Source organism: Mauremys reevesii, linkage group 2, assembly GCF_016161935.1.
Source record: "Mauremys reevesii isolate NIE-2019 linkage group 2, ASM1616193v1, whole genome shotgun sequence".
Classification (NCBI taxonomy): domain Eukaryota; kingdom Metazoa; phylum Chordata; order Testudines; family Geoemydidae; genus Mauremys; species Mauremys reevesii.
The window spans coordinates 68,408,918-68,433,625 of NC_052624.1; the positions used below are offsets into that span (position 1 = coordinate 68,408,918).

Consider the following 24,708-nt stretch of genomic DNA (forward strand, 5'->3'; position numbering starts at 1 on the left):
TTAACACCCCGTGCGCCCCCTTCTCCCCCCCCTCCATTTCCACCCAGGCTGGTGGGGGTGGTAAAACTCTGCAGATAAACTTTTGAACTCTGGGGCTGCACTGACCAGGGACAGAGACTTTGGGGTGATTTTTGGGTTGCTGGACTCTAGAGACTTTTGGGGTATTGGACTTTTGGGACTTTGGGTGATCTTTTGGGTTGCTGGACTTAAGACCCTGAGAGGAAAAGGATACTGCCAAACTTACTTGGGGGTGGGTCTTTTGCTCATGGTTTGTGTTATGAATCCTGTTTGTGGTGTTTCCCCAACATAATACCACATTGTTTCCCTCCTTTATTAAAAGGATTTTGCTACACTCAGACTCCGTGCTTGCGAGAGGGGAAGTATTGATTCTTAGAGGCACCAGGGGGGTGGTATGAAATTGTCCCAGGTCACTGGATGGGGGCTCAAGCTGGTTTTGCATTGCATCATTGAAACGGAACTTCTAGACACTGAAGTGTTGCCAGCTTTGGTGATTGGATCACACGTCCTATGACATTTGAAGATTTCCATAAAGCTCCAGCTCCTGGACTCGGAATTATGGAGAATGTCCACTGTCACATCACATTTTGTTTTGAAGGTACATTTCTAGCCCTCATGGGTTTGGAGAAAAGCTTGAAAACATGACCCTTACAGATGCTAAAACCCAGGCGGTGAATGAAAGCAACCTAAAATCTATTGGTTTGTTGGCTTAAATATTGTGACTTTTTTTTAATCTTGTGATTTTCAGGGATAATGGGAATGTCCATTCATGATTTTTGAGTGTTTGAGGGTGGCAATACCTGTGGCTGCCTCTCAGATGCTGCACCCTATACTGCAGCTCACCAGCCTACAACAGGTCTGGGTCACGTAAGCCTCTCAGCACGCAGGAAAGCACCCCAGTCAAAATCACAACGCTGGCCCTTTAAGAGGCCTTGGGCGTAGTCGGGTTGGTTCGCCTGCATCATTCCAGAGACCGAGGCTGTAGCAGATCACGTGAACGTTTAGCAGCGACCGCCATGCCAGTTACCGAGGCGGAAGCGCCTACAGCAGAGGGGCCACCAGACAAAAAGCGCCTCGCGCCCCGCTATGTATCCCATAATCCTTTGCGCGCGGTGCCGTAAGTGACTTCTTCCACTGGGGCTGCTCGGCTGTCCCTGGGTTGCCTCGGACACAGTGTCGGGAGGGGGAACCACGTGAGGTGCCACCACCAACACAGCGCCGGGCCGCTCCCGGAACTGAATGGAAGATGGGGGCCGTGACGTGGCGGAGGCGGCGGAAGTGCGTGTGTGTGTTTTGGTCCGGCCGGAGGAGGCGGAAGTTGGCGGCGGCCCGGGTGAGATACGGCAGCGCCCCCGCCCCTCACCCCTGCACCCGGCGGAGGAGCCGCCTCCCCTCACAGCCGCGGGAGCTAGAGAAGCCGCTGCGCCTCCCGCACCGCCCGCGCGCCCGGCTGCTCGGCACCGCCAGGTGAGGAGACAGCGGCGGGCGGCACTGGCCGAGCCCCGCCAGCGGGGGGCAGGGGGGTTATAGAGCCGCCCCGGGGAACCCTCACCCGAAGGCGGCTTCTCCTGGCGCCGCCGGGCCCTGGCGCCGAACCCCGGGGCGGGGACCGTGGAACGGCTGGTCTGTGTCTCCCCCGCCTCAAAATGGCGCCCCCGAGTCTCCCACTTCCCCATATTCTGTCTGTGGCTGCGGGGGGATGGAAGGAGGCGGGGGCGGGCCCGTCTCCCCGCGGTCCCTCGCTTTGCTCCCCCGTGTGGGGAGCGGCTGCTCCCCATCCTGCTGTGTGACGCGGCCCGCGGGGGTGCTGCGTCCCCTTCCCCCACAGCTGCTGTTGGGACAGCGAGGGTGCCCTGGAGGGGCGTGGGAACGGGGAAGGGAAACTATCATAGCAGAGCGCACAACCCTCCCCCTGCAGTTGCTCCCCGACCTCGGTCGGGGTGAAAGGGTGGAGAGGGGGTCGTTACACGCTTAACAGCGTGGACACAGCACCTTGGGTTGATGCTATAAAATAGCCCGTCTTCAGGAGGGGAAGTAGACTGGTAAAAAGTTAACATGAAACTTCCGTACGAGAAGGCTGGGCCTAGGAGAGAGAGTTAAAACACACAGCCAGGTTCTGCCATGGTCATCTTGTGCTCTCTCTTCCCTCTCAAAATCTGGACGGAGGAGAGATTGAACGATCACTCGATTAAAATTTAACTATGCCCTCCCGAGTGACATTTGAAGCAGCTCAGAAACATCTTAGACTGTGGGCCCTTTCAGATTTAATGGGTGGGGATAGGTGAACCTTCAAGGAGATTAACAAATGTTTGAACTGCTTCTGTTCTAAATCTCTTGAGTAATGAGTCCCCTTTCTGGATAACTCAAATTTGTTGTTGTCGAATTAAGTGATTGGAGATTTTGGTAATAGGTGACCCTTTACCTATATTGGCGCATCAATCACACAGGAAATAGATATCAAAACAGTCAATAAGTCACATACATCATACATATGTAGTCACACCAGGCTTATTATCTTTAATTGGAAGGATGTAAATTTCATAGACTACCTGTGTGATTTACTTGGTTGGTATGTTTGCTCAATACTTTTCAGTATAAATTGGTTGATGTATGATATGGAAAACTAACACAAACACTGTGGTGAGGAAATTCCATATTAAAGTATACTAATTCTATTAAAGTTGTTAAGATTTTTATTTAAGGTGGATAGGAACAACAAGAAAATAAAGCTGGCAATAATACCTAGAATGATGGGTTGTTAAAAATATTAACATAACCATGTATAATAGGTTTGTAAACCAGAATTAAAGCAGGTGATGGTCATTATCTCAAGGGGTCTATACTCGTATTGTAAATAATGTCATGTTAAGTTATAAGCACTCAGTGAGCGGTAGTTATTCACTCTTGAGCGCTAACTCACTAATACAGATAAACCGTGATCATCTAAATTTCAGATTGTCTGCATTTTGTCCCCAAATCCAGAATTTGTCTAGAAGCATCTTTCTTTATGCAAAATGCTAATTAACAATAAATGTGGTGATCCTTGTGATGTCTGGCTAATCAGTATTGATCCATAATTAATTTTTAAAGAACCATGTAATTTATATAATTAAAATTTTGTGTAATATGAAATATCAGAATATTGTATATGTAAAATGAGAACTTCTTAAATTTATAAATCCATTCTGCATCTACCCCAATTTACATAAATGTGTCCCACTACTATACTAGAGGTGGGAGTATTAGTTTTCTTTAATCTCCTTACTACTTTGTGTTTACTACTTTAGATTGTCATTGTTACTTTGATACATGATCTTTTGTATTGATGGTACTTTTTAGAATAGTAAGTCCTATTCTTGCCAACATTTCAGCTATGCTGGTGAGTAGTCCTGGAGAATTTAGACTACAGGCAAGCATGAAATTAAGGATAAGTGTAAGTGTTGGCAAAACTGATTTAAATGGAATTATTTCAAGTACTGTAACATCCTTTTAAGACCTTTTAGAAAACTTGTTTTCATGTGAAATTGTTATAGTAATTGGTGTCACAGCATAAGTTATTTAAACAATTATCAGAAGCCTTATTCATGTAATGGACTAACTTGACTCAATATTTTATAATACAAGATAAAGCAGCATGTGTGTTTATAGACTGTTTTGGTATTTAAGGAGAATGAGAGCAAACTAAAACCAGGAGTTGGCAAATTACCTGATGGGATTTACAGACGTCCTTTCCTAATATATATCTGATCTTTGTTCCTCTGCTGACATACTGACCTGGAGCTGCTATGGCTTAGTGTGCCCGTAAAAAAACAATCAGACGCTAGAGATGGAAAAGACCTATTAAAGCCTCATGTGTACCTACCATAATTCATGATGGCTCTTTCACAGTATTTTCTCACTGCCTTTTTCTTAAACTATTGGAGTAAGAAAATACAAGATGCTTCATAACCTTTCCCAGGTGGATAACTATATCATGGGTGAAGTGGGGGAACTAAAGAAAATGTTTAGGAAACATTTACTTTCTCTTCTTGTATAGCCCATATATTTCCTTAATGTCTTTTTATTTAAAAGCTTGATTTGAGGTCAAAACATTAAACTTGAGTTTCAGTGTAGACCAAATTTTACAACTCATTTATGATCATCCTCAAAAATCAAGTCTCTGATGGTTAAGTTGAAACAAGATTTGTGAATTTCCAATTCTCCAACTATCTTTACTTCACGTATTTGCCATCCTAAAATGCATCTGCACAATGAAAAGTTTAGTCAGAATACAAATAAATAGCTGATTTTTTTTTTAAACTGTGTATTTATTTGCATTGCTTTTTTGCCTAGTAGCTGTACATCATGTTAACCAATCTGGGACATCATTATCAAGACTGCAGGGTTAGGAATAGCTACAGCTGCTAAAATGAGTGTCTGGAATTGATGGGAAATCATCCTGCAAATTTTTGAATGTGTTCTGTGTGTACTTAAACACGGATTCTTGCCTCTTCCGGTTATCTTCTTCTATCACGCTTTCTCTGGTTCCCAAAACTAGTATTGTACATATGAATTAAGAAAGTGGTGTACAAATGTGGCCTGAATCTCGGGAGAGATCTTGAGGCCATTTTTTAAATCCCTGTTAGGTGCTGATATGGAAATATAGCTCTTTAAAGAGATTTGGTGATGTTTTTCGTTGAGCATATCAAGGAGTTTGATTTTTTTAACCATTCTGAAAAATATTAATAGTTCATAATTGAGTTTGAAAGCGAGCCTGTGAAAAGAATACTGAGTATTTGAACCATCTACTAGAAGAAATGAGGAAATACAAAAACTTAAGGCTTGACCCTTCTGCTTCAGAAAATGTGAGGGTTTCTACCTATGTTTAGGGAGGGTGTCAAGTATCAGAGGGGTAGCCATGTTAGTCTGGATCTGTAAAAGCAGCAAAGAATCTTGTGGCACCTTATAGACTAACAGACCTTTTGGAGCATGAGCTTTCGTGGGTGAATACCCACTTCGTTGGATGCAAGTAGTCTACTTGCATCCGACGAAGTGGCTATTCACCCAAGAAAGCTCATGCTCCAAAACGTCTGTTAGTCTATAAGGTGCCACAAGATTCTTTGCTGCTCTTAGGGAGGTTGGTGATGCTGCTGCTCTGCAATCTGAAAAACAACCAGATATGCATTAAAATTTCTGGCTTTTCAGGCTGAAAGAAGCCTTACAGTCCCCATGGGCTGGTAATAAGTGGGTGGCATGGTTGTAGTGGGTTTTCTTATATGACATTATTAAATGTGTTTGGCATAAGCTGGCAGCTTGGGGAAGTTTTCTTTCTGTCTTCTGGAAAATAATTACTAAATGCTAGAAACATGACAAATGTAACAGCTGAAACCCAATCTGCAATATTAGAAAACATCACTGTTACAGAGATAATTAGGACAAGCCTCCAAGGCTACAGCAACACCTCACATTGCCAGATATTTTCTTTCATGCTCTCTGAAGACTTGTTTTGAAGTTGCAGGGGTTCCTCATGACTTGTAGTAGCATTTTGAGTCTCTTTCAAAGACGTTTATTTGGTGATCCATCTAGCTGACAAAATATTTTTCTCCTATATGAGTGCCCTCCATCCATAGTGTCTGAGCACGTTGGGGGTGGCCTGTCATGAATGAGGGCCACAAAAACCTATTGATTTTAAAATACGTCCAACAGTTCTGCATTTTTTTCAATAGGGTGGACATTCTTCCCAACTCTGATCTGGGGTATTGTCTTGACAGCCTGTTTCAACTAGTACTGAAAAACTGTTGGGAGTCTGACAGGACCTCTGTAAAGAGCAATTATATGTGTAAATGGCCAGTTTGAGTGAAGTAACTACAGGTGGAATAACATCTGAAGCCTTGCCACACCTACAGTTGTGGATCACATCCTTTTCCTGATACACAGGATGTAGCAGAGGGATAGTGAGCAAGTCCTGAGTGATGAAGTAAAGAATGTGGAATAGTTCCATTGAGTAGCAGACTTCCTTTCAGGGATTTTGAGCAAATGACTTGATCCTGAAGAGTAACCTCATGCCTATGGTACAGGATTTGGCTTTTACTTGAGCCTAAAATAATGCTACAGAGTGCAGAATAGCTGGCAGAATTGAGATGTACCGTGTGTGTGTCAGAAGTTTAAAAAAAAATAAATAAAAATTGTACTCTAATTGCCTGACATACTTACTGAATCACAGAATATCAGGGTTGGAAGGGACCCCAGGAAGTCATCTAGTCCAACCCCCTGCTCAAAGCAGGACCAATCCCCAACTAAATCCCCAAATGGCCCCCCTAAAGGATTGAGCTCACAACCCTGGGTTTAGCAGGCCAATACTCAAACCACTGAGCTCCCCCCGCCCCCATGCAAACTAGAGTAATATATTCAAAAGAAAGGTCTTAAAAACTTACTATCTCAATTATTTAAACTTTTCTAAATCAGGAGTAAGAAGCTGATATCTGACACTTTTTAACTTAAGATCAGAAATTAAGATCATGTGTATGCTGACCCCACCCTGTGATTTAACTTGTTTCATAGATAATTTGTCACTTTTTTGCAATATAACTAGGGAGTGATTAAATATGTTAAGTTCATCCATTGTTATGAGTTGCTTTGTAGTCTGTCCAGATACATTACTTGTACATCATTCTGTTGAAACAAAGCAATAGCTATCTATAGCTGATACACAATTCATTTACAATTTTTTAAATTGACTTTAAGGCGAAGAAGAATCCCTAAATTGCTTTTACATTACTAGATCCATTTCTATATCATAAGTAAGACCAAAAGTGCATTTTAGGCTAACAGAACAGCTCATTTTCAGGAAGATTCACTCAAATTAATAATGTGATGCAACATTCTTGATCTGAATGTGTGTTTAATTGTGGTATGCAGTTTATGGTGGTTCTGATATTACTGTGATAGCTTTTTTTTGTTTTTTGCCTAGTGGCGGAAATTGGGTTTCAGTGTGGGTAGGTTCTTTCCCTCCTGAGTTGTTTGTAAGTACACCTCTATCCCGATATAACATGAATTCGGATATAACGTGGTAAAGCAGTGCTCTGGGGGGCGGGGCTGCGCACTCCGGCAGATCAAAGCAAGATCAATATAACGCAGTTTCACCTATAACACAGTAAGATTTTTTGGCTCCCAAGGACAGCTTTATATTGGGGTAGAGGTGTAGTATGTCTATACTGCCTGCTGGAGCAAGCATCCCTGCCCAAATCAACAGCTTCGGGCTTGTGGGGCTAATGCTCCAAAAATAGCTGTGTAGACAATGCACTGAAGTTGTGGCTTAGGCTCTGAAGCCCACCCATTTTTGTAGGCTTCAAAGCCTGTGCTCCAGCCCGAGCCACAACTTCAAAGTGCTGTCTACACAACTATTTTTAGAGTGCTAGCACAAACCCCACTAACATGAGTCTATTGACCTGCAGTGGGAGGCTCACTTCTGCGGGATGCGTAGACATACCTTGTAAGAACACAAGAGGCAATATATTTAATTCTGGGTGGGTTGTGGTATCATAATTTGAAACCCTTTTTGATTCATCATGTGTGACTATGAGTAAGGCTGCCTATGTGTCACGGAAGCCCCTGGGCCAGTACCAGCAGCTTGGGTGTGGGGGAGAGGGTTGGGGTGCAGAGCGGTGTTTATCGGGGGGGGGGGGCTCTCTAGCCTCCACCAACATGTCCCTGCCCCTCTTCCTAGGAGCTGCAGGGATATGCTCATCGGAGCCGGGTAGGGAGCCTGCCAGCCCCTCCAACCTTTCCCCCTTCCAGCACCCACGGCACCTCTTGCCCACAGCTCACCACCCAAGTTTTAGTTAGGGGTATATAATAAAAGTCATGGACAGGTCATGGGTCGTGAATTTTTGTTTACTGCCTGTGACCTGTCCATGACTTTTACTAAAAGTACCCGTGACTAAAACGTATCCTCGACTATGAGAATTGACAGAATATGACAGTTACTACTGTGCAGGCCTATGTATGAAGAATTGGGATGTTCTGGCAGCAGGACCTTTGGTGTGCTATGTTAGGTAGGTGCAGCCCTCTGGGAGGGGGGCAACTTTATGGGAAATGACAACTTCATTATAAAAGGATTCAGATATTGATCTGTAGTACTATATAAAGGACCAGAATCCACATTCTGCTCACAGTCTCACTCTCTGGTCTGGAATCACTGGGGAAGGGATGCTGATGTTCATCAATTGTTGTGTTGGTCAAGGCGCATTGTTATGGAGTCTTGTGTGGTTTCATGGATGTAAGACAGGTGGGATGGTAAAACTAGTGGTGTAGGATTCAGAAGGCATCTGCCAGCAGACTGGGGAAGGGAGATTATTGTTTTAGGTGCTTTTAGCTGCAGTGTGAATTTAAATTCACGAAACAGAAGTTATAAAGTTAGGTGAAGGCTAAACGTGTGTTAGGCATGCTGTGGATTGGTAGTGAACTGGACAGCTCAGAAATGGTAATGAATGTAGAACTTGGCCATTGGTTTGAATCTGGACCAGGTTGGTAATGACTGAAAATGTTGCTGGATTCAAATGTACTTGCTTTACTTTAAAGTAGGGGTTCTCAAACTTCATTGCATCATGACCCCCTTCTGACAACAAAAATTACTACACGACTCTGGGCAGGGGGGCCGAAGCCTGAGGCCCACATGAGGGTCGGGCATTGGCCTCAGCCCTGGGACCAGCAAGTTTAACACCAGCCTTGGTGACACCATAAAAACAGGGTTGCAACCCACTTTGGGGTCCTTACCCACAGTTTGAGAACCACTCCATTAGACAAGTACAGTCTTATTGTCAGACAGTTCAGTGCTGTTTCTTATTATGTTTCCCGTGCATACACTAAGGTTATATCTACACTAAAAAATAAATGCATTTTTAACAGGTTAAATAACATGCCCCACAAGCCTGAGTCTGTTGATTTGGGCTGGGATGCTCACTCTGGCAGGCTGTGTAGACTTATTACTCACAAACAACTCAGGAGGAAAAGAACCTAGGTAGATATGGCAAGCTGTAATATTGTGAATTGACAATAAACACAGGAGTACTGTCCTTTACCTGATGAGAGAATGGAATGGCCAGTGTAGACATCTCTCCCCCATGTGGTCTTCTGACATTCATTTTTAGAATGTAATTGGGAAGGACTAGACCAGGGGTCCCAAACACGCGGCCTGTGGGCCGCATGCAGCCCGCAGGGCTCTTGCATGTGGCCCACCAAGCTCTCCGCGCCACCCCCGTCCCTCTGCCTACCCGCGGGATTGCCCCCTGTGGCGTCGTGAGCTCCGCGCCACTGTTTGAAGCAGCTGGCAGCATGCCCCTTTGGGCTGGGGGGGAGGGGGAGGGGGAAGGAGGCAGAGGGCTCCTGCATTGCCTCCTTCCAGGCACCACCCCCCGCAGCTCCCATTGGCTGGGAACAGGGAACTGCGGCCAATGGGAGCTTCATGGGAGGTACCTAGAGGAGCGGCAAGAGCAGCGCATGCACAGAACCCTGAGCCCCTCCCCCTGGGGCTGCAGGGACATGGTTCTAGCTACTTCCTGGAACGGAGCAGCGCGGGGCCAGGGCAGGCAGGCAGGGAGCACGCCGCTGCCACCCCGGAGCCACTCTAAGTAAGCGGCACCGGGCTGGAGCTCGCACCCTGAACCCCTCCTGCACCCCAACTCCCTGCCCTGAGCTCCCTGCCACATCCCACACCCCTCCTGCACCCCAACTCCCTACCCTGAACCACCTGCCGCACCCCTCACCCTCTTGCACCCCACCCACCAATGCCCTGCCCTGAGCCCCCTGCCGTACCCTGCACACCACCTGCACCCCCTGGGGGCAGCCTTGGGGTGGAGACTTCTGGGAAGGGGTTGGATTGTGGCAGGGAAGAGGTGGGGAAGGCGTGGGGCCTAATGGAAGGGGTGGAGTGTGGGCGGGGTCAGAGGCAGCGAGGGGGGGGTGTCTGTGATGCGGCCCTCGCTTCAATGCACTAGTCCTCATGTGGCCCTCGTGGTCATTTGAGTTTGAGACCCCTGAGCTAGACTTAAGTGTTGCACCACTCTTCCTGCGGGCACTGTTTTCCTGGAAAAACGCTGCTTAATCTAAACTATTAAAGTAGTTAAGAAAAACAGATTTCTGTTCTCAAACTTCCCTATGTTTGTTTTTTTGTTTTGTTTGCTAATAAAAACTTTGAAAGTGAAGCTAGTTATTAAAAAATCTCTGGAGACTAAAGTGTTCTATCAGGAGATCAAATGAAGCATGAGCAGAGGCTGTGCAAGCTACCTCACACTGCTGAACCAGTGTGTTTTAACTTTTGTCTGAAAAGACAGCTTCCAAATTGATTGCGGCTAGTCTAGTCTCTGATCTTTGACCTATCTGTAGATACTACTAACAAAGGGTTCCAGTTGTGGTTTGTGTTATGTGAACACCTGTATGCTACATCCTGGATTAAGACTAACAATTCATTTTACATAAGACACCAGACATTCATCAAATGGTGATGATTTGGGGTTCCGATTGACTTAAAAGTGAAAGGCTCCACCATATCAGATTACCAGTCCCTTAGCTCCTCCAGACATGTATGTTAAATCAGAGAAGCTGTTCAAATCAGGGGTCACATTCACTTTTGAATGTATGCTTTTTCTGTTTGAAGAAATTGCAGTTCATATGCAATATAGGGATAAACTGTAGAAAACTACTGTAAATTGATTAAATTTGAAATGCTGGTGTAATTGAGTTTTCCAGTAATTCTTCATCCTAATTAAGCCCTTCCATTTGTTTTTACTAATTCTGACTTGAGTAGCCAAGAATTGCTTGGCATCAGCTAAATCATGAAAGAGGAACTTTTGATTATTAAGATGTTCTTAACATGACAGAAAATGGAATGGAAATATGCAGGTCTGGATCTGTTGCATTCTTAAATATTAGCCTGAGATACACAATGTGAACTGAAGTCTCATAGGGAACACAGAAAATGCAGGGTAATAGGTCAAGTGACTAGCATTTTTGGTATCCAGTTTGAGACTTTACAGGGGAAGGGGCCTGATTTCAGAAAACCCTGAGTACCCCTTTGCTGCAAATTGGCCTTTTAAGGTTACTCAGGTGTACATCCAAAATCTCTAGTACTTTTTAATATCAATGGCAAAGACTTTCACAATAGTATATAATAACAATGGCTTAGAGATGCGCTGGTAGAATTCACTGGCTTATTTCACCTAAAACAATGAAAATAACTGTGTTCTCAGAAAGCCCTGGGCCCTTAATTGGATGATTACTAGAACTAGTTTCATATAATTATGGTACAGTTGCGACTCTAATAGCATATACCTTTTTGATAAACAGGTTGCTACAAGCAGTAAGAACATCTCGGTTCACGTCCTGAATTCTTTCCTCTCAAGAATTTGAAACAAAGGACTTCTTTCTAAATTGGACATGGCTAATCGAGGAGCAACAAGACCCAATGGGCCAAATGCTGGGAATAAAATATGCCAGTTCAAACTAGTACTTCTGGGAGAGTCTGCAGTTGGCAAATCAAGTTTGGTGCTTCGTTTTGTAAAGGGCCAGTTTCATGAGTTTCAAGAGAGCACCATTGGAGGTGAGAAATAGTGTTACATTTTCTCTTGCTTTGTATTGAGTATATACCCTCTTTGCCAATGACTGTCTTCATAAATGTAATGTGATACCCTATGGTAAGCTATCTGCAGTAGTGATCAAATCCGGGACCTCTATGAGCCTCTACTGCCTGAGCTAAAAGATTAGTGCTGTTACTTCAAGGCTGTTGCAGACTTGTAAACCTACATGTGCTGTTTGATAGGGATAGAGTGGCACAATGTAAGTTTGGGTAGTCAGTTTTTAAAACTGGAGTTGGTGTCTGGTAATTCGTTAAGGCAATATATAGCTATTCTAACAATTCACATATTTAATGCATACAGTTAAGCTGCTTAGCAAAAACAACCTTGGTTGCTGTACAGCAAAACATACAACTTTTTGCAAACTTCTCACCATTCAAACAGCCTGGCTTTGATTGTAAAGGAAGACACTTGCTGTATTTGTATTTTTCACTTTTCTTTAGGATTGTATGTGCTTTCTTCTCCATCCCCACCTGACTTCAATCAAAGCTGACTCTTGGGTACTATGTGGGGAAACAAGGATTTTATAATAGTCTGAGTGGATTTTACTTTTCCCCATGAAACAGTTTTTTCTGCACCACCTACAATGAAGCAGCTGCTTATGCTCTCTGAACTGTACTCTTCCTTTGGCTAAATCTGAACAACTTCTTTCAAGACTGAAGCGATTCTCCACAATCACTTATTTGCACATAGACTGATGTAAGCTGTGCCCTCAGATCCATAACATCTCTGTAGTACACCCTGCCCCTGCTGCTCCACTGTGTGAATCTAATCTACATTTTGATGCTTCTATAGATGAGTTGGGTTTCACACACACATTAAAGACTGACAGAGCTGACAAAAGTAAGACAATTCCAAATTAAATCTTACTACATCCGTTTATTGCTCTGTATTTAGTTATTGTAGGTTCTGTGGGTCTGAGACTGCTTCTTCTGATCTCTTTAAGAGTCCGACATAAGTGGGTTTCTGTTTTCTGTTCCAGAAGTCTGGTATGTTTTTTTTTATTGATGTGTATGTCTGGCATCTAGAATTGCTGATGTGAAAGACATTGTATGTTAAACAATTATCTTAGCTGTTTGCTTTTGATAGTGTAACACAGGTCCCAAGGCCAGTTCTACAGAACCAAATTCCTAGTTCATGTACACAAACACACACCTCCCTCCACCCCCACCCTGTTACACATGAAGAGTTCACTGGTCTTTGAATCTTATAATTGCACTTTTACATTTACCCAGGTTGGTTTCGGTTTTACTCACCTAACAAGAATGAAAGAATATTTGAAAACAGCATTGAAATTAGGAACAAGAAGCCACAGAAGTGCGAATTGAAACATAAACTATACTAAATAGAGGATATTAACATATGCCTCTTTACTGTATTAAGTAGAGGGAGAAAAATATATACTTTACATAGCTCAGCTGGGAATGTTACTGGATGCCAGTTACAGGATTCAAAACCCCATTTTTCTTTGGGGGAAAATAGCCTGTTACTGTGTAGTCTTTGTATGTTTAAATTATAGTTTTGTTGTTGTTGTTTGTGTACAGAAAGGCCTTTAAACAAAGGGGAGCTTATGTGCACTACGAAGCTGAATAATGGCACTCGTAAAAGAAAATGCAGTTAGATGGAGTAGGCACATTGACAGTGTAGTGCTGTTGTGTGGAAGACCTACGTTCAAAAATAACCTTAGAGCTTTCTCTCCACAGTCTACTGAAACAAGTCTACTGTGAGTTAGGAGGAAGTATGACTTCTAAGAAGAATGATAATCTTTAGATAATTAACGTAGTTGTATTAACATTGGACTTATGAGGCAGCAAATTTCATTCACCTGGCTATAGAAGATGCAAGAAGCTTGCCTTTTCATAATGGCTTTGGGTACATCAATGCCACAATAAAAGATGTGCAGCATAGCCACTACTGGCCTGGATCAGTTGACTTGGGCTGGTGGAGCCTGGGCTGCAGGGCTATAAAATTGCAGTGTGGGCTCTGGCTAGAGCCTGAGCTCTGAGATGCTGCAAGGGGGTTGGTCTTAGAGCCCGGGCTCTAGCCTGACTCCAAATGTCTATGCTGCAGTCTTACAGCTCCACGAGCCAGAGTCAGCTACTGTGGGTTTTTTATCATATTGTGGCTCTGCATCCATTCTGACCCCAGCAACAAGACTACTCAATCAGTTCACTTCAGCTTTACAGCCTTTCATGATGGTGACAAACCTGCTTTTTGGCATACCAGTGTCTTCAGTCGCAGTTGAAGTTGATATAGCTCCTCCTGAGAGTGGAAATGATGAAAAGTGATGCTATGGCGGTTCAGAGGTGTTCAGTCATTTACGAAGTGAAAAATTTGTCTAATGCACTTCTTACAAGGGGCTATTTATTTATGAACTGTTCTGTTTGTTTCTAGTTCCCAGGTGCCTAAGACTGAACCATGTTGTATCATACAGTGGTTTCAGAATCAGCTACAGCTGTTTGCTGGAATGTAGAGAATAGTACAAAACTGTATATAGGAATGAACTAATGATGTATAGTGTGATAGAATATATCATTAATGTTGGTCTGTCGTGCCTTCTAGTGCATCAGAGTGAAACACTTTTGGAAGACTGAGTGGTGATGGTTTTGTAAGAACTCCATTTCAGTATTATAAAACTGAAGTTAACTTAATGGATTTTCTTCCTATACCAATTGTCCTTTCATGCCTTAATTACTACAAGGGGATGCAGGTTGTCTTAAGTAATTTCATTTTGTGCTGTTGAAGCAGTATAAGACTGCTCCTAATATCCTCTTCAAACCTATTGTGTTTTGCTAACTGATGATGCATTCTGCTAAGGAAACTCAGATGTGGTATAGCTGTGTGTACATATATGAATGTGTAAAACCAGAACTATAGACCTTTGATTTCAGCTTTTTTATCTTTTTGTAGCTGCTTTTCTAACCCAGACTGTGTGTCTTGATGACACAACAGTAAAATTTGAAATTTGGGATACAGCTGGTCAAGAACGATACCACAGTTTAGCACCAATGTACTACAGAGGAGCACAAGCAGCTATAGTTGTATACGACATTACAAATGAGGTAAGTACAATATATACAGAAGGGGGGAATCTGTGGGCTAATGGATTGAGCATGGGAGTTGAGACCTGATTCCTTTTCCTCATTCTTCCATTAATTGATGTGAATTTGAGCAGGTAATTTAATGTTTTATTTACTATTATTATTACAAGTAACTGAAAACTTCTAACTGAAAAGTTAGCAAAAAACACACTTTTTCTGTTGTGCATTTGACAACACTTTATCATTTTCACTGGTCTGTAAATGGTAAGTCAGTTACTCCAGTTTGTCACTTTCATACGAATAGGAAAATGTGATTTTTTTTTTTTAATTTTTTTTTTAACCACAAATTGACAAGAGGACTTGGCAGGTTTAGCACTTAAAACTGCTTTTATCTTTTACTGAAGAAAAGTGAGGCTTTATAATACTCTCCAGACACCCTCTTTAGAGATGCAATGAGCTCATATCATAATCTCTTCACTTCTGTGTAACCATTGCCAGTTATAGGATGCACAAAGTGTGTTGTGGCCACCCAGGAGCTAGACCAATCACAAATGGAGGAATTAAAGGAGAATATTTTCCCTTCCACTGAATGTTTAAATAAAAATAATTCAGAATGCTATTACCTACAGCAAAAATTACTCGTCTAAGTATGGAAGTGTACCCAATCACAATAGGTTGGACTATATCATATGTACTAATATAACAAAAATCCTCAATACATTAGTAGACTATTGGTGCCTGTTTCTGCAGTGTGAGGTCAGAGGCAAAGTACTTCACATCACCCAAGAAATGAAGCAGTAGGCAACACATTTCACTTTGAGTTGGCTTTACTGTTAGAGTATGGCTCCTAATTTTTACATTTCATTAGCTTAAGAATTCTTTAAAAGAGGTTTTCAAGTTTTTAAGCAATATATCATTTCACTGTGAAAATTAATAGCTACTGAGAGGATAGAATAAATTAATGTAGAAGAGTACTCTTTTGGAGATTTTTGATTTTTTTTTAATTAACTTTTAAAAAAAATTAAAAATAATCATTTGGGTTTTTCTCCTTTCCATTTCCAGGGGCCTCTGATTCCATTTATTCAGAAGCTTTTGGCCTAATGGCCTTGGCTTACTTTCCAACAGAAAGGGCACATTGGAAAACATAAATGTAATGACTTAGATGTTGCTTGTAGCTATAAATAAGAAAATAACTGAAAAATTTGCAAAAAGAAATTTAAGATCTAATCCTGAGGTCTTCACTCAGTTTTTATCCAGTCCTTAGGCAAACTACCCATTATCATCGGTGGGATTTTTCTTGATGACGACTGGGAGAAAATGGGTAAGGACTTCAGGACTTTGGTCCACTGTGGTTGAGTGGCTTGAGACCGTTTCAGCACTTTTAGGGGAGAGAATAGTTTAAAATTGTCACTCTTTCTCTCCCAGTGCTTGCTCTGTTTTCACTCAATCCAAGAGAGTCATTTTTGTCACTTTTTTTCATCCATTTAACATAATTGACAAAGGGGATCTTACTTTTTCAGTAATGTGGTCCCAACTATGCATCTTTGGGAATTAAAGAGGGGAGGGTTCATTAAAAAGGCCTAGTCAGCCAGTTGGAATGTAGCTTTGGAGAATGAATACACCGATAGGTTTCTTGCTCACAGGACAGATAAGATAAATTTGGGTAATAGGGATAAAAGGACAATAGAACTGAGTTTCTTTATTTTTCAATCATTAACAGGAGTCCTTTGCAAGAGCAAAAAATTGGGTCAAAGAACTTCAGCGGCAAGCAAGTCCTAATATTGTAATAGCTTTAGCAGGAAACAAAGCTGATCTAGCTAATAAAAGAGCTGTGGATTTCCAGGTAAGTCATACATATTTTTTTTATTCACAAGAAATAGTGTGTTTTTGTTGGAATGCTAGTCTGTAGCATAAATAGCCTTCTCAAAAGGGATCATACTATCCTCAGAAGGGATCATACTATTTTCTGATGATTAATCCTTCATTGTAGGATTGCACATGTAATAGAATTCTGTTGATAATTGCAAACATGAATTTATAGTATATCTGAAAATATGATATTCTAGTGAGAATTTTTTTGGGGGGAGGGGTATAAATGTGATACAAAGTGACAGCTGTCCAAAAAGAGAGCTTTTCTAATTACATTTTACTTTGAGGTACAGCTAACTTTTTTTCCCCCCAGATATGTCAGATCTATCAGTAAATTAAATTTGTATTCTGAGAAACTGCTTTTTCCTGTATGCCTCCCTAACAGTTATTAGGGACGACTTCACTAACAATAGTTAATCAATCTTAGGGGTAGGTGTGGTTCTGAACACAGGCCATTCTCAGTGAGAGGTTTGGAATTCACTTGTTGACATTCAGGATATGATGCACAGCTGATTTGGCTACTTTATGGCCTGGTCTGAGCAATGTAAGTTGAGTGAGTTAAGTTTTAGCTGACATTTTGACTGTGTTCTTGCTATTTTTTTTTTAACTGATGTACCTGTGCCCAGAGGCTTTTGGTGGCTCACTTAATAAAAAAAAATCTTAATAAAATCAAATCAAAGTACAGAAAAAGCCCCAAAGCCAATCAGTGGCAAACTATGATTGTAGGCTTGCTTATGACCCAATAGAACTCAGGCTTCTATGTTTGTTTTCATATTCTGTAATCTTAGGATCATCTTTGGTCATTAGCTTTCCTTTTTCTCTAACATCATCTTTGCCTGCAAATGTGTTTTGACTTATCTAGAATATTGCTGTGTATGCCAGTACCTTAGTTCCATCTGAGTTCCTTTCCCATGTCTTAATCTCCATATATTGACTCTTTTGATTCCTTTCTCAGTGGCTTTTAAAGTTTCTGCTCTCTAGAATTCAACATATTCATTTTTACCTTCCCTGATTTCTCACTCTATTTCTTGACATTTGCCAATTATTAACTGTTTAATTGTGTTAGAATAACTTTGTAAAGTGTTTAGAAATACTTTTTGTACAAAAGATAGTATGGAAAATGGTGATTGTTACATGTATACTTGGAATTTGTTGTCCCTAGAATTGCATAGGACAGAATTTAATTGCCAGGTTTTTGGACCAAATATAAATAACTTTTTAACAATCAATAGCACTTCAAAAAATATGGCTAAAATGGATACATACGTTCCTCGGGGGCTTGACTTTCAGTTTCTATCTTTGCAGCATACCTTAGGGGTCTGTGTACATGGTGTAACTATATTTGGAATGATAACTTGTATAGATATATCATTGCAAATTTCACTATCTCGTTAATAACTAATGTAGCATAGCATATGATTAGCAAATGATGCTGCTTAGTAATGAAAGTGAGGGCATGGCAGCAAGCTCTCTAATGTAGCCACTCTAAGCCAATGGGCTAAACCAGGGGTTCTCAAACTGGAGATCAGGACCCCTCAGGGGGTCACAAGGTTATTACATGGGGGGGGGTGTCAAGAGCTGTCAGCCCCCACCCCAAACTCTGCTTTGCCTCCAGCATTTATAATGGTGTTAAATATATAAAAAGTGTTTTTAATGTATAAGGGGCATCACACTCAGAGGCTTGCTGTGTGAAAGGGGGTCACCAGTACAAAAGTTTGAGAACCACTGGGCTAAACCATCAGCTTAACTACTCCAGCCCCCGAGAGTGACAATGGCTACGTCAGCAGAAGCAGGCCGCCTCCTCTTCCCCCCCCCCCGCTGACATAGTGCTGTCCACACCGGTGCTTATGTCAGCATAACTTATGTCGCTCAGGGGGGTGGGTTATTCACACCCTTGACATAAATTATGTTAACATAAGCTGTAGTATAGACATGGCCTTAGTGATATAGTTTGCTCTTCACAATTATATTCTCATCTGTCTTCGTGCAGAACTTCTGTGGAATGAATAAAATGTATGTGATTTAAAGGGAGATTTAAGTTCCCAGTTAGAGGCTGGGGTCTGTAATACTGGCCGGTAGGTAGTGGCACTAAAGGAGAGACTTTTAGAATAAATTCAGGCTAACAAAAAAATTAAAAGGTGGTGTTGAATATTATTGTCCTGTCATGTTTCTTATAATAGTGAACTCTTTCTGAGTGACAAATTTGTTTCGATAATCTGTCTTCAAATGCAGATAGATTCAGAGGAGCGCCAGAAATTGCCTCTTTCCCTGTGTGCTATTGAAACACACTTGGGCTGCTAGGAAAACTCAGCTGTCAGCTTAGAACTTAGCTTTCGGAGGTCAATGTTAGTTGCAGGCCCCACCTTTTGGAACTTGTTCCCCCTTACTATCAGAGCCAGAGTTTCAGATCAAGGAATTTATTTTAATTTTTTTATTTGTTTAGGCTTTTGTTTATGGATATTTTAGGCCAACCAAAAAGTGTAAGAATTTCCTAAGATTTGAATTCTGTACGGTTTTTAATTACTGTAGGAGACCTATGTAGACGTTTCTTACAGATGCTGTATAACACCTAGATCATCAGGCTGATGAAGTTTCAGTGAGCATTCTTTCATACAGATTACATGATATGTATTTTATCACTACTAACCAATGGACTTAAGTACTAAGTTGCATAATTAAAAACTAAAATTCTTATTATAATATGTAACTTATAGGAAGCGCAGTCTTATGCAGATGACAACAGTTTATTGTTTATGGAGACATCGGCTAAAACATCAATGAATGTAAATGAAATATTCATGGCAATTGGTAAGTACTTTTAAATAGAAGCTATGTTTTCAGGCAACTGGTTTGTATGTAGTCCTTTTCTGAAGTTCATTCTATCCTAGCCTCTGAGTGGAATATTACCCAACTTTTCCCTCCTTCTTAATTGGATTTCCCTCTCTGTGGCAGTCTTCAGAAAAGATGCTAGAGAAGCAGTCCTTTTTAAGGTTCTAAACATCAGTCACTTAAGAACAGTCTGGCTCCGGCCTTATCCCTGCACCAAGCATATCCCCTCATACTATTAGAGAACAAGAATCCTTGCATCACTTCTGAACCCAAAACTTCTGTTTAGCAAGTTGAACTTGATATCACAGTGTAGTTGTTTAGGGTCAATGGTCCATTTTGTCTGAGCTTCTAACAGAATGAGCAAAGACACACACTTCACTATATATCAAACTATATATATCTTGTGACGCAGGTAAGTAGGAAATGTTTGACTTGCAAAAATTTTGCTTTTAGGGAAAGGCTTGGAATTCTTCTTTTAAAACAATCTAAAGGTGTGCAAGTGAAAAGGATATTGCTACTCTATACCAGTGGTTCTCAAAGCCGGTTCGCTGCTTGTTCAGGGAAAGCCCCTGGCGGGCCGGGCCAGTTTGTTTACCTGCCGTGTCTGCAGGTTCGGCCGATTGCAGCTCCCACTGGCCACGGTTCGCCACTCCAGGCCAGTGTGGGCTGCGGGAAACATCATGGGCAAAGGGATGTGCTGGCCGCCGTTCCCGCAGCCCCTGTTGGCCTGGAGCGGTGAACCACGGCCAATCTGCGGATGCAGCAGGTAAACAAACCGACCCGGCCTGCCAGGGGCTTTCTCTGAACAAGTGGCAGACCGGCTTTGAGAACTGCTCTATACGATTCTACACTCTTTGAGGCCGGAGTTGTGCCGTGTTCATGTAGGGTCTAGAACTTTTTATAGGCTTTACCAGAGATAAATAATGATTATAATTAATATTGAAAAATGATTTTTTTTAAAGGAGCATGGGGAGCAATGTTTTTATAAATACTGAGTTGAAATGTGTAGAACGCTTCAATTTTGTGAACACTTTTCATGGAGACTCTCTAAATCAGGTTCTCACAACAAATTTTTTGGTGGCCTCAAAGTGCAGCCACCAACTCTTGCTGGTGGCTGCTCTGACAATTTTTCCTAAAATACTTCATTAACTTTAGGAAAAACAAATAAAAACAAATTGTAATCTATCTATGTAGGGTTTTTTTGCTTTGCAGACTCAGTAATAAAAATAGTGTGCAGTTGTCTCTCTTCTTTATTGGACCTAAACAAAATAAAAACACAAATAATGTGCTTTGAACGGTCTTGTCTTTTTTTCTTATTGTTCCTTTTGCTTTTTTGTTTTTTTTGTCTTTTGCTAGCTACTAAGTGTGCTGTGAGAAGTGATATTAACAAACACTCAAATACGCCTCTACCCCGCTATAACACGGTAGTGGGGAACCAAAAATCCCTAACCCGTTATAGCTGAAACCCCATTATATCGGGGTAGGGGTGGCAGGGCTCAGGTGGTGATTTAAAGAGCTCCGGGCTTCAGCCGCTGCGGGGAGCCCCAGGCCCTTTAAATTGCCGGCGAGCCCCAGTCACGTTAGCCTTTTACATTTTACAGGCATTGAATGTTAGTGCAGTACTAGTTGCATACTCAAAATGTATGTAAAATTGTGGACACTGCAAAGTAAGCTCATTAAAATCAGAATTGCAGTGGAGGCCTAATATTGCGGGATCTGCAATTTTCACAATACCACAAATGAAGTAGGGCCTTATTTATAATTTTTATCCCTTAAGTATAATTTTGACTGTAAGTGTACTTTGATCTTGTGGTCTCTTTAAAATGAAATAATTACAGATTATAAATAAAATACAAATTTACTAAAGGTCTGCCGATAGTTGTTTAGCCCAAAAGTATACAGATCCCACATCCTGTGGTCATGCTTAAGTTTCATTTTGTGGGGAAAAAAAGGGAAAATCCCCAAGAGATAAGGGGACTTACCACATTTGTTTTATGAAACTTTCAAACTGCTGAAAACTTTAAAATGAAAATAGTGTTTTGAATTTCATCCATGGAAATAAAACTATTATTACTCATGAGAACTATTGAAGCGGGAAGCAAAGCAAGCATGTCTTCAAGATGTGCAGAATGTCCCACTCAGCAATCTAGAGATAATCACAGGAATAGGTGTAAAACTCGAACAAAAAGTATCAAATGGCCACATAGATCGTAAGTGTTGCATTTTCACCATGATAGGTCCATATAGTCTATTTGGCTAAGCGGTATTACACTTCATCATGTAAAATAAATGGAAGCATTGTAATTTCTTAAAACCAAATGTTTCATATATTGTGCTCCCTTCTTTGTTCGTATTAAACAAGGGTACACTTGTGATCTAATACATACTTTTTCCAGGTATAAAAATAAGGAAAATTTAGTAAATATGCTGTGGTGATATTAAAAGAGCGCTTAATGTGCATCAGTTCAGAGTGTTTAAAGGTCTAACAAATATGTGGGGGGAGGAAAAAGTCTGTATCTTTATGATAAATATGCAGGAGTCCTGGATTTTGATGTTAAAAAAAAATGCCAACCTGTATCTCTATGTCCCTATTTAAATTTAAAACCAACTTAACTTTTAATGGGACACTCTTGAATCCTCATACACTGCCTTTCTGCTGTACCTTTTAACTAGGCCTAGAAATGTGGTTGGTTTTTTTTTTGGTTTAATATTAAAATCAGTGGTTCTCAAACTTTTGTACTGGTGGACCCCCCCCCCTTTTATAAATTATAAACTTTTTTATATATTTAACACCATTATAAATGCTGGAGACAAAGCAGGGTTTGGAGCAGAAGCTGATAGCTCGCGACCACCCATGTAATAACCTCTTGACCCCCTCAGGGGTCCCGAACCCCTGATTTAAATAGTACTTTAATCTTTATGGTACCCCCTGAGTATTTTAGTGAAGTATATAAACTTTATTTAACCCAATTTGTGTACAGTTTTCCATAGTACCCGCCACTTTAGTGTCTTTGTCAGCTTAATTTATACACTTTCTCTCTCATGTTCACGCATTCAATCATGAAATTCACCCTGTGCACAGTGCCAGAACAAGGCCTATGCAATTAAGACTTAAAGTGGTGCATGAGACTCGTGATGTCCCCCTATGCAGGGATGCATTTAATCCCACGTGAGAACTGCATTCCAGAGCCGCCTCCTCAAGAATGAGAAAATGGAAAAGCAAAATAACAGAAGTTAAAATACTTGCCAGACAGAAAAGAGGGAGATGTGGCATGTAGCAGGCATTTGCAAAATGGCCTTTTTAGACCTGTTGCTACTTGACTCTGCTAAATTTAAACGGACATTTCCAGAAATGCTGGAGGAAAAAGTTCTCTAAAAGGGCAACGTAGAAAGCTTCATAGGGACCATACAATCACAAATTAAGGCACTGTGGAAGGAACTGGTTCTGTGTGGTCACAGATAAGGTGTGGTTTTTTTTGTTTGGGTTTTTTAAATTTTATATTTCCCATTCATACTGCCCGTTTGAATCCTGTAGGAGAAATTCAGTCTCTTGATTTTCTGCTAACCAACTGTAGTACCCAGAGGCTTGCTATGTGAAAGGGGTCACCAGTACAAAAGTTTGAGAACCACTGTCTTAACCGTACATTTTCTGAATGACATATTCTGAAAGCCTAAGGCAGACAGATTGTGGAGTTACTATTTTGTTGCTACATATCTTAAAAGGAAATATTCGAATAGCTGTCTTGGACTCAATAGGTATTTAAAACTTAATACAATCTTGGCACTAATATTTGCTCATGTTTCTTGTTAATCTTGTAGCTAAAAAGTTGCCAAAGAGTGAACCACAGACTGCAGGAGCCAACTCTGCCAGAGGAAGAGGCGTAGACCTTACTGAACCCACACAACCACCCAAGGCTCAATGTTGTAGTAACTAAACCTTCAGTTGCTTTAAACTGTCTTGAATATTCTTCTGCTTCCTAACTGTTAATAACAATGGAATTGGAGTGTTTAATCTGGTCCAATGCAGCTTCCAAAACAGAAGAGACTAATGACATAGTCAAGTTTCTAATACAGAATTATTTTGTTTTTATCTTAATTTTTAACATGCATGTATCACTGGCTGTCATATTTCAGCAATAGAGGGGAAGTGGAAACTGAATAAACTTGCTTCAGTTGAAAGGTTTTAAAAATCACTTGCCATTAGGGATATAGAAGAATTACATTTATTGATCTAACCAGCTAGTCCTCTATATCCGGGTATTGGTTACTGTTGTAATTGATAGAATTGGGACTCTTCAAACGTTTCCATTTGTGCTTTTAAAAAAAAATCTTTCTAGAAACAGGGTCTACCGATACTTTAAGCTTTTTTTGCAGTATTCATGCAACCAGTTGTTTCTGCAAGTATCTACCATTTAAATATGCATTCCACATTTTCATAATTTAACTGCAAACAATACTTGCAGCGTTTTAAGAATTCTGTGCTTGCAGAAAAATGGATTTTAGTTGTTACACTGTATGTAAATTATAGTCAGCCCAGTGGTTTAAAGAAAATAGTGATTAAAAATCAAGTTTAACTCCATATTTATCTGTTTATAAAGGCACAAACCAATGAATTCAACTTTACAGGATTTTTCTTCACAAACCATAAGAGCTCTCCAAGTAAAACAAAGACAAACTAGGTGTCTGATTTTTTTTGTTGTTTTTGATCATTGCTGGCCATTACACAGTTTCTTATGTTTTTCCCCAAAGGAAAAGAATAGTCAGTGCACTAATAATTATGTACATTCAACTTGATTTTAAATTTGGATATTAATGTACTGTAAATAGGGTACTGCATTGTAGTCTACATTTGTTTAATACTTTCTGTAATATTTAAGAGTTGCTTAAAGGTATACAAAATGTACAGTTACTTAAAGCTAACTTTTCTCTTCCCCTAATCTAAAGGGGTTCTGAGTTCTTCCTTTATGGCTAGAACAGTAATAAATGATGCTCCTGTACCTGTAACATAAGTACTGCTGTCTGTCAGTAATGAACTCTGCAACCTTGTTTTCCAAAGTCCATTTTATTTTGATCTGTCCAGTCTATTGCACTAATTCTTTGTTATTTTCATTATATGAAATTTACCAAGTGTGTCAGAAGACGATTTAATCTATTTAAATGTTGAACTGCTAGCAGAAACTTGTGCAGATTGTAAATTTGCAGTAATTTGGGCGTAGCAAGGAAAATGACAGTTCACCAGTGTTTAGTTTTATATTGAGGTGCTCAGGTTTGAATAAAGTGGTTATAAAACAGGAAGGCATTGTGATTAGTGTCTGTTCTTACCATGAATTCAACAAGAAATC

At 40.9% G+C, this 24,708-nt stretch overlaps 1 protein-coding gene across 1 annotated transcript; it reads left to right on the forward strand.

Annotated features, from left to right (window-relative positions):
• Positions 1-1,152: 1,152 nt before the first annotated feature.
• Positions 1,153-24,661, forward strand: RAB5A (RAB5A, member RAS oncogene family). The gene is made up of 6 exons (XM_039525153.1): positions 1,153-1,485; positions 11,341-11,593; positions 14,538-14,689; positions 16,389-16,511; positions 19,252-19,345; positions 23,186-24,661. The coding sequence occupies exons 2-6, from the start codon at positions 11,431-11,433 to the stop codon at positions 23,299-23,301; spliced, it is 648 nt and encodes a 215-aa protein (XP_039381087.1). The 5' UTR covers positions 1,153-1,485; positions 11,341-11,430; the 3' UTR covers positions 23,302-24,661.
• Positions 24,662-24,708: the final 47 nt, after the last annotated feature.

Excerpts from the sequence above, each read along its gene's own strand:
- RAB5A (XM_039525153.1), top strand. The coding sequence starts at position 11,431 with ATGGCTAATCGAGGAGCAACAAGACCCAATGGGCCAAATGCTGGGAAT. Across the intron at positions 16,512-19,251 it reads AAAGAGCTGTGGATTTCCAG|GAAGCGCAGTCTTATGCAGA; the intron begins GTAAGTCATACA and ends TGTAACTTATAG. Across the intron at positions 19,346-23,185 it reads TGAAATATTCATGGCAATTG|CTAAAAAGTTGCCAAAGAGT; the intron begins GTAAGTACTTTT and ends TTAATCTTGTAG.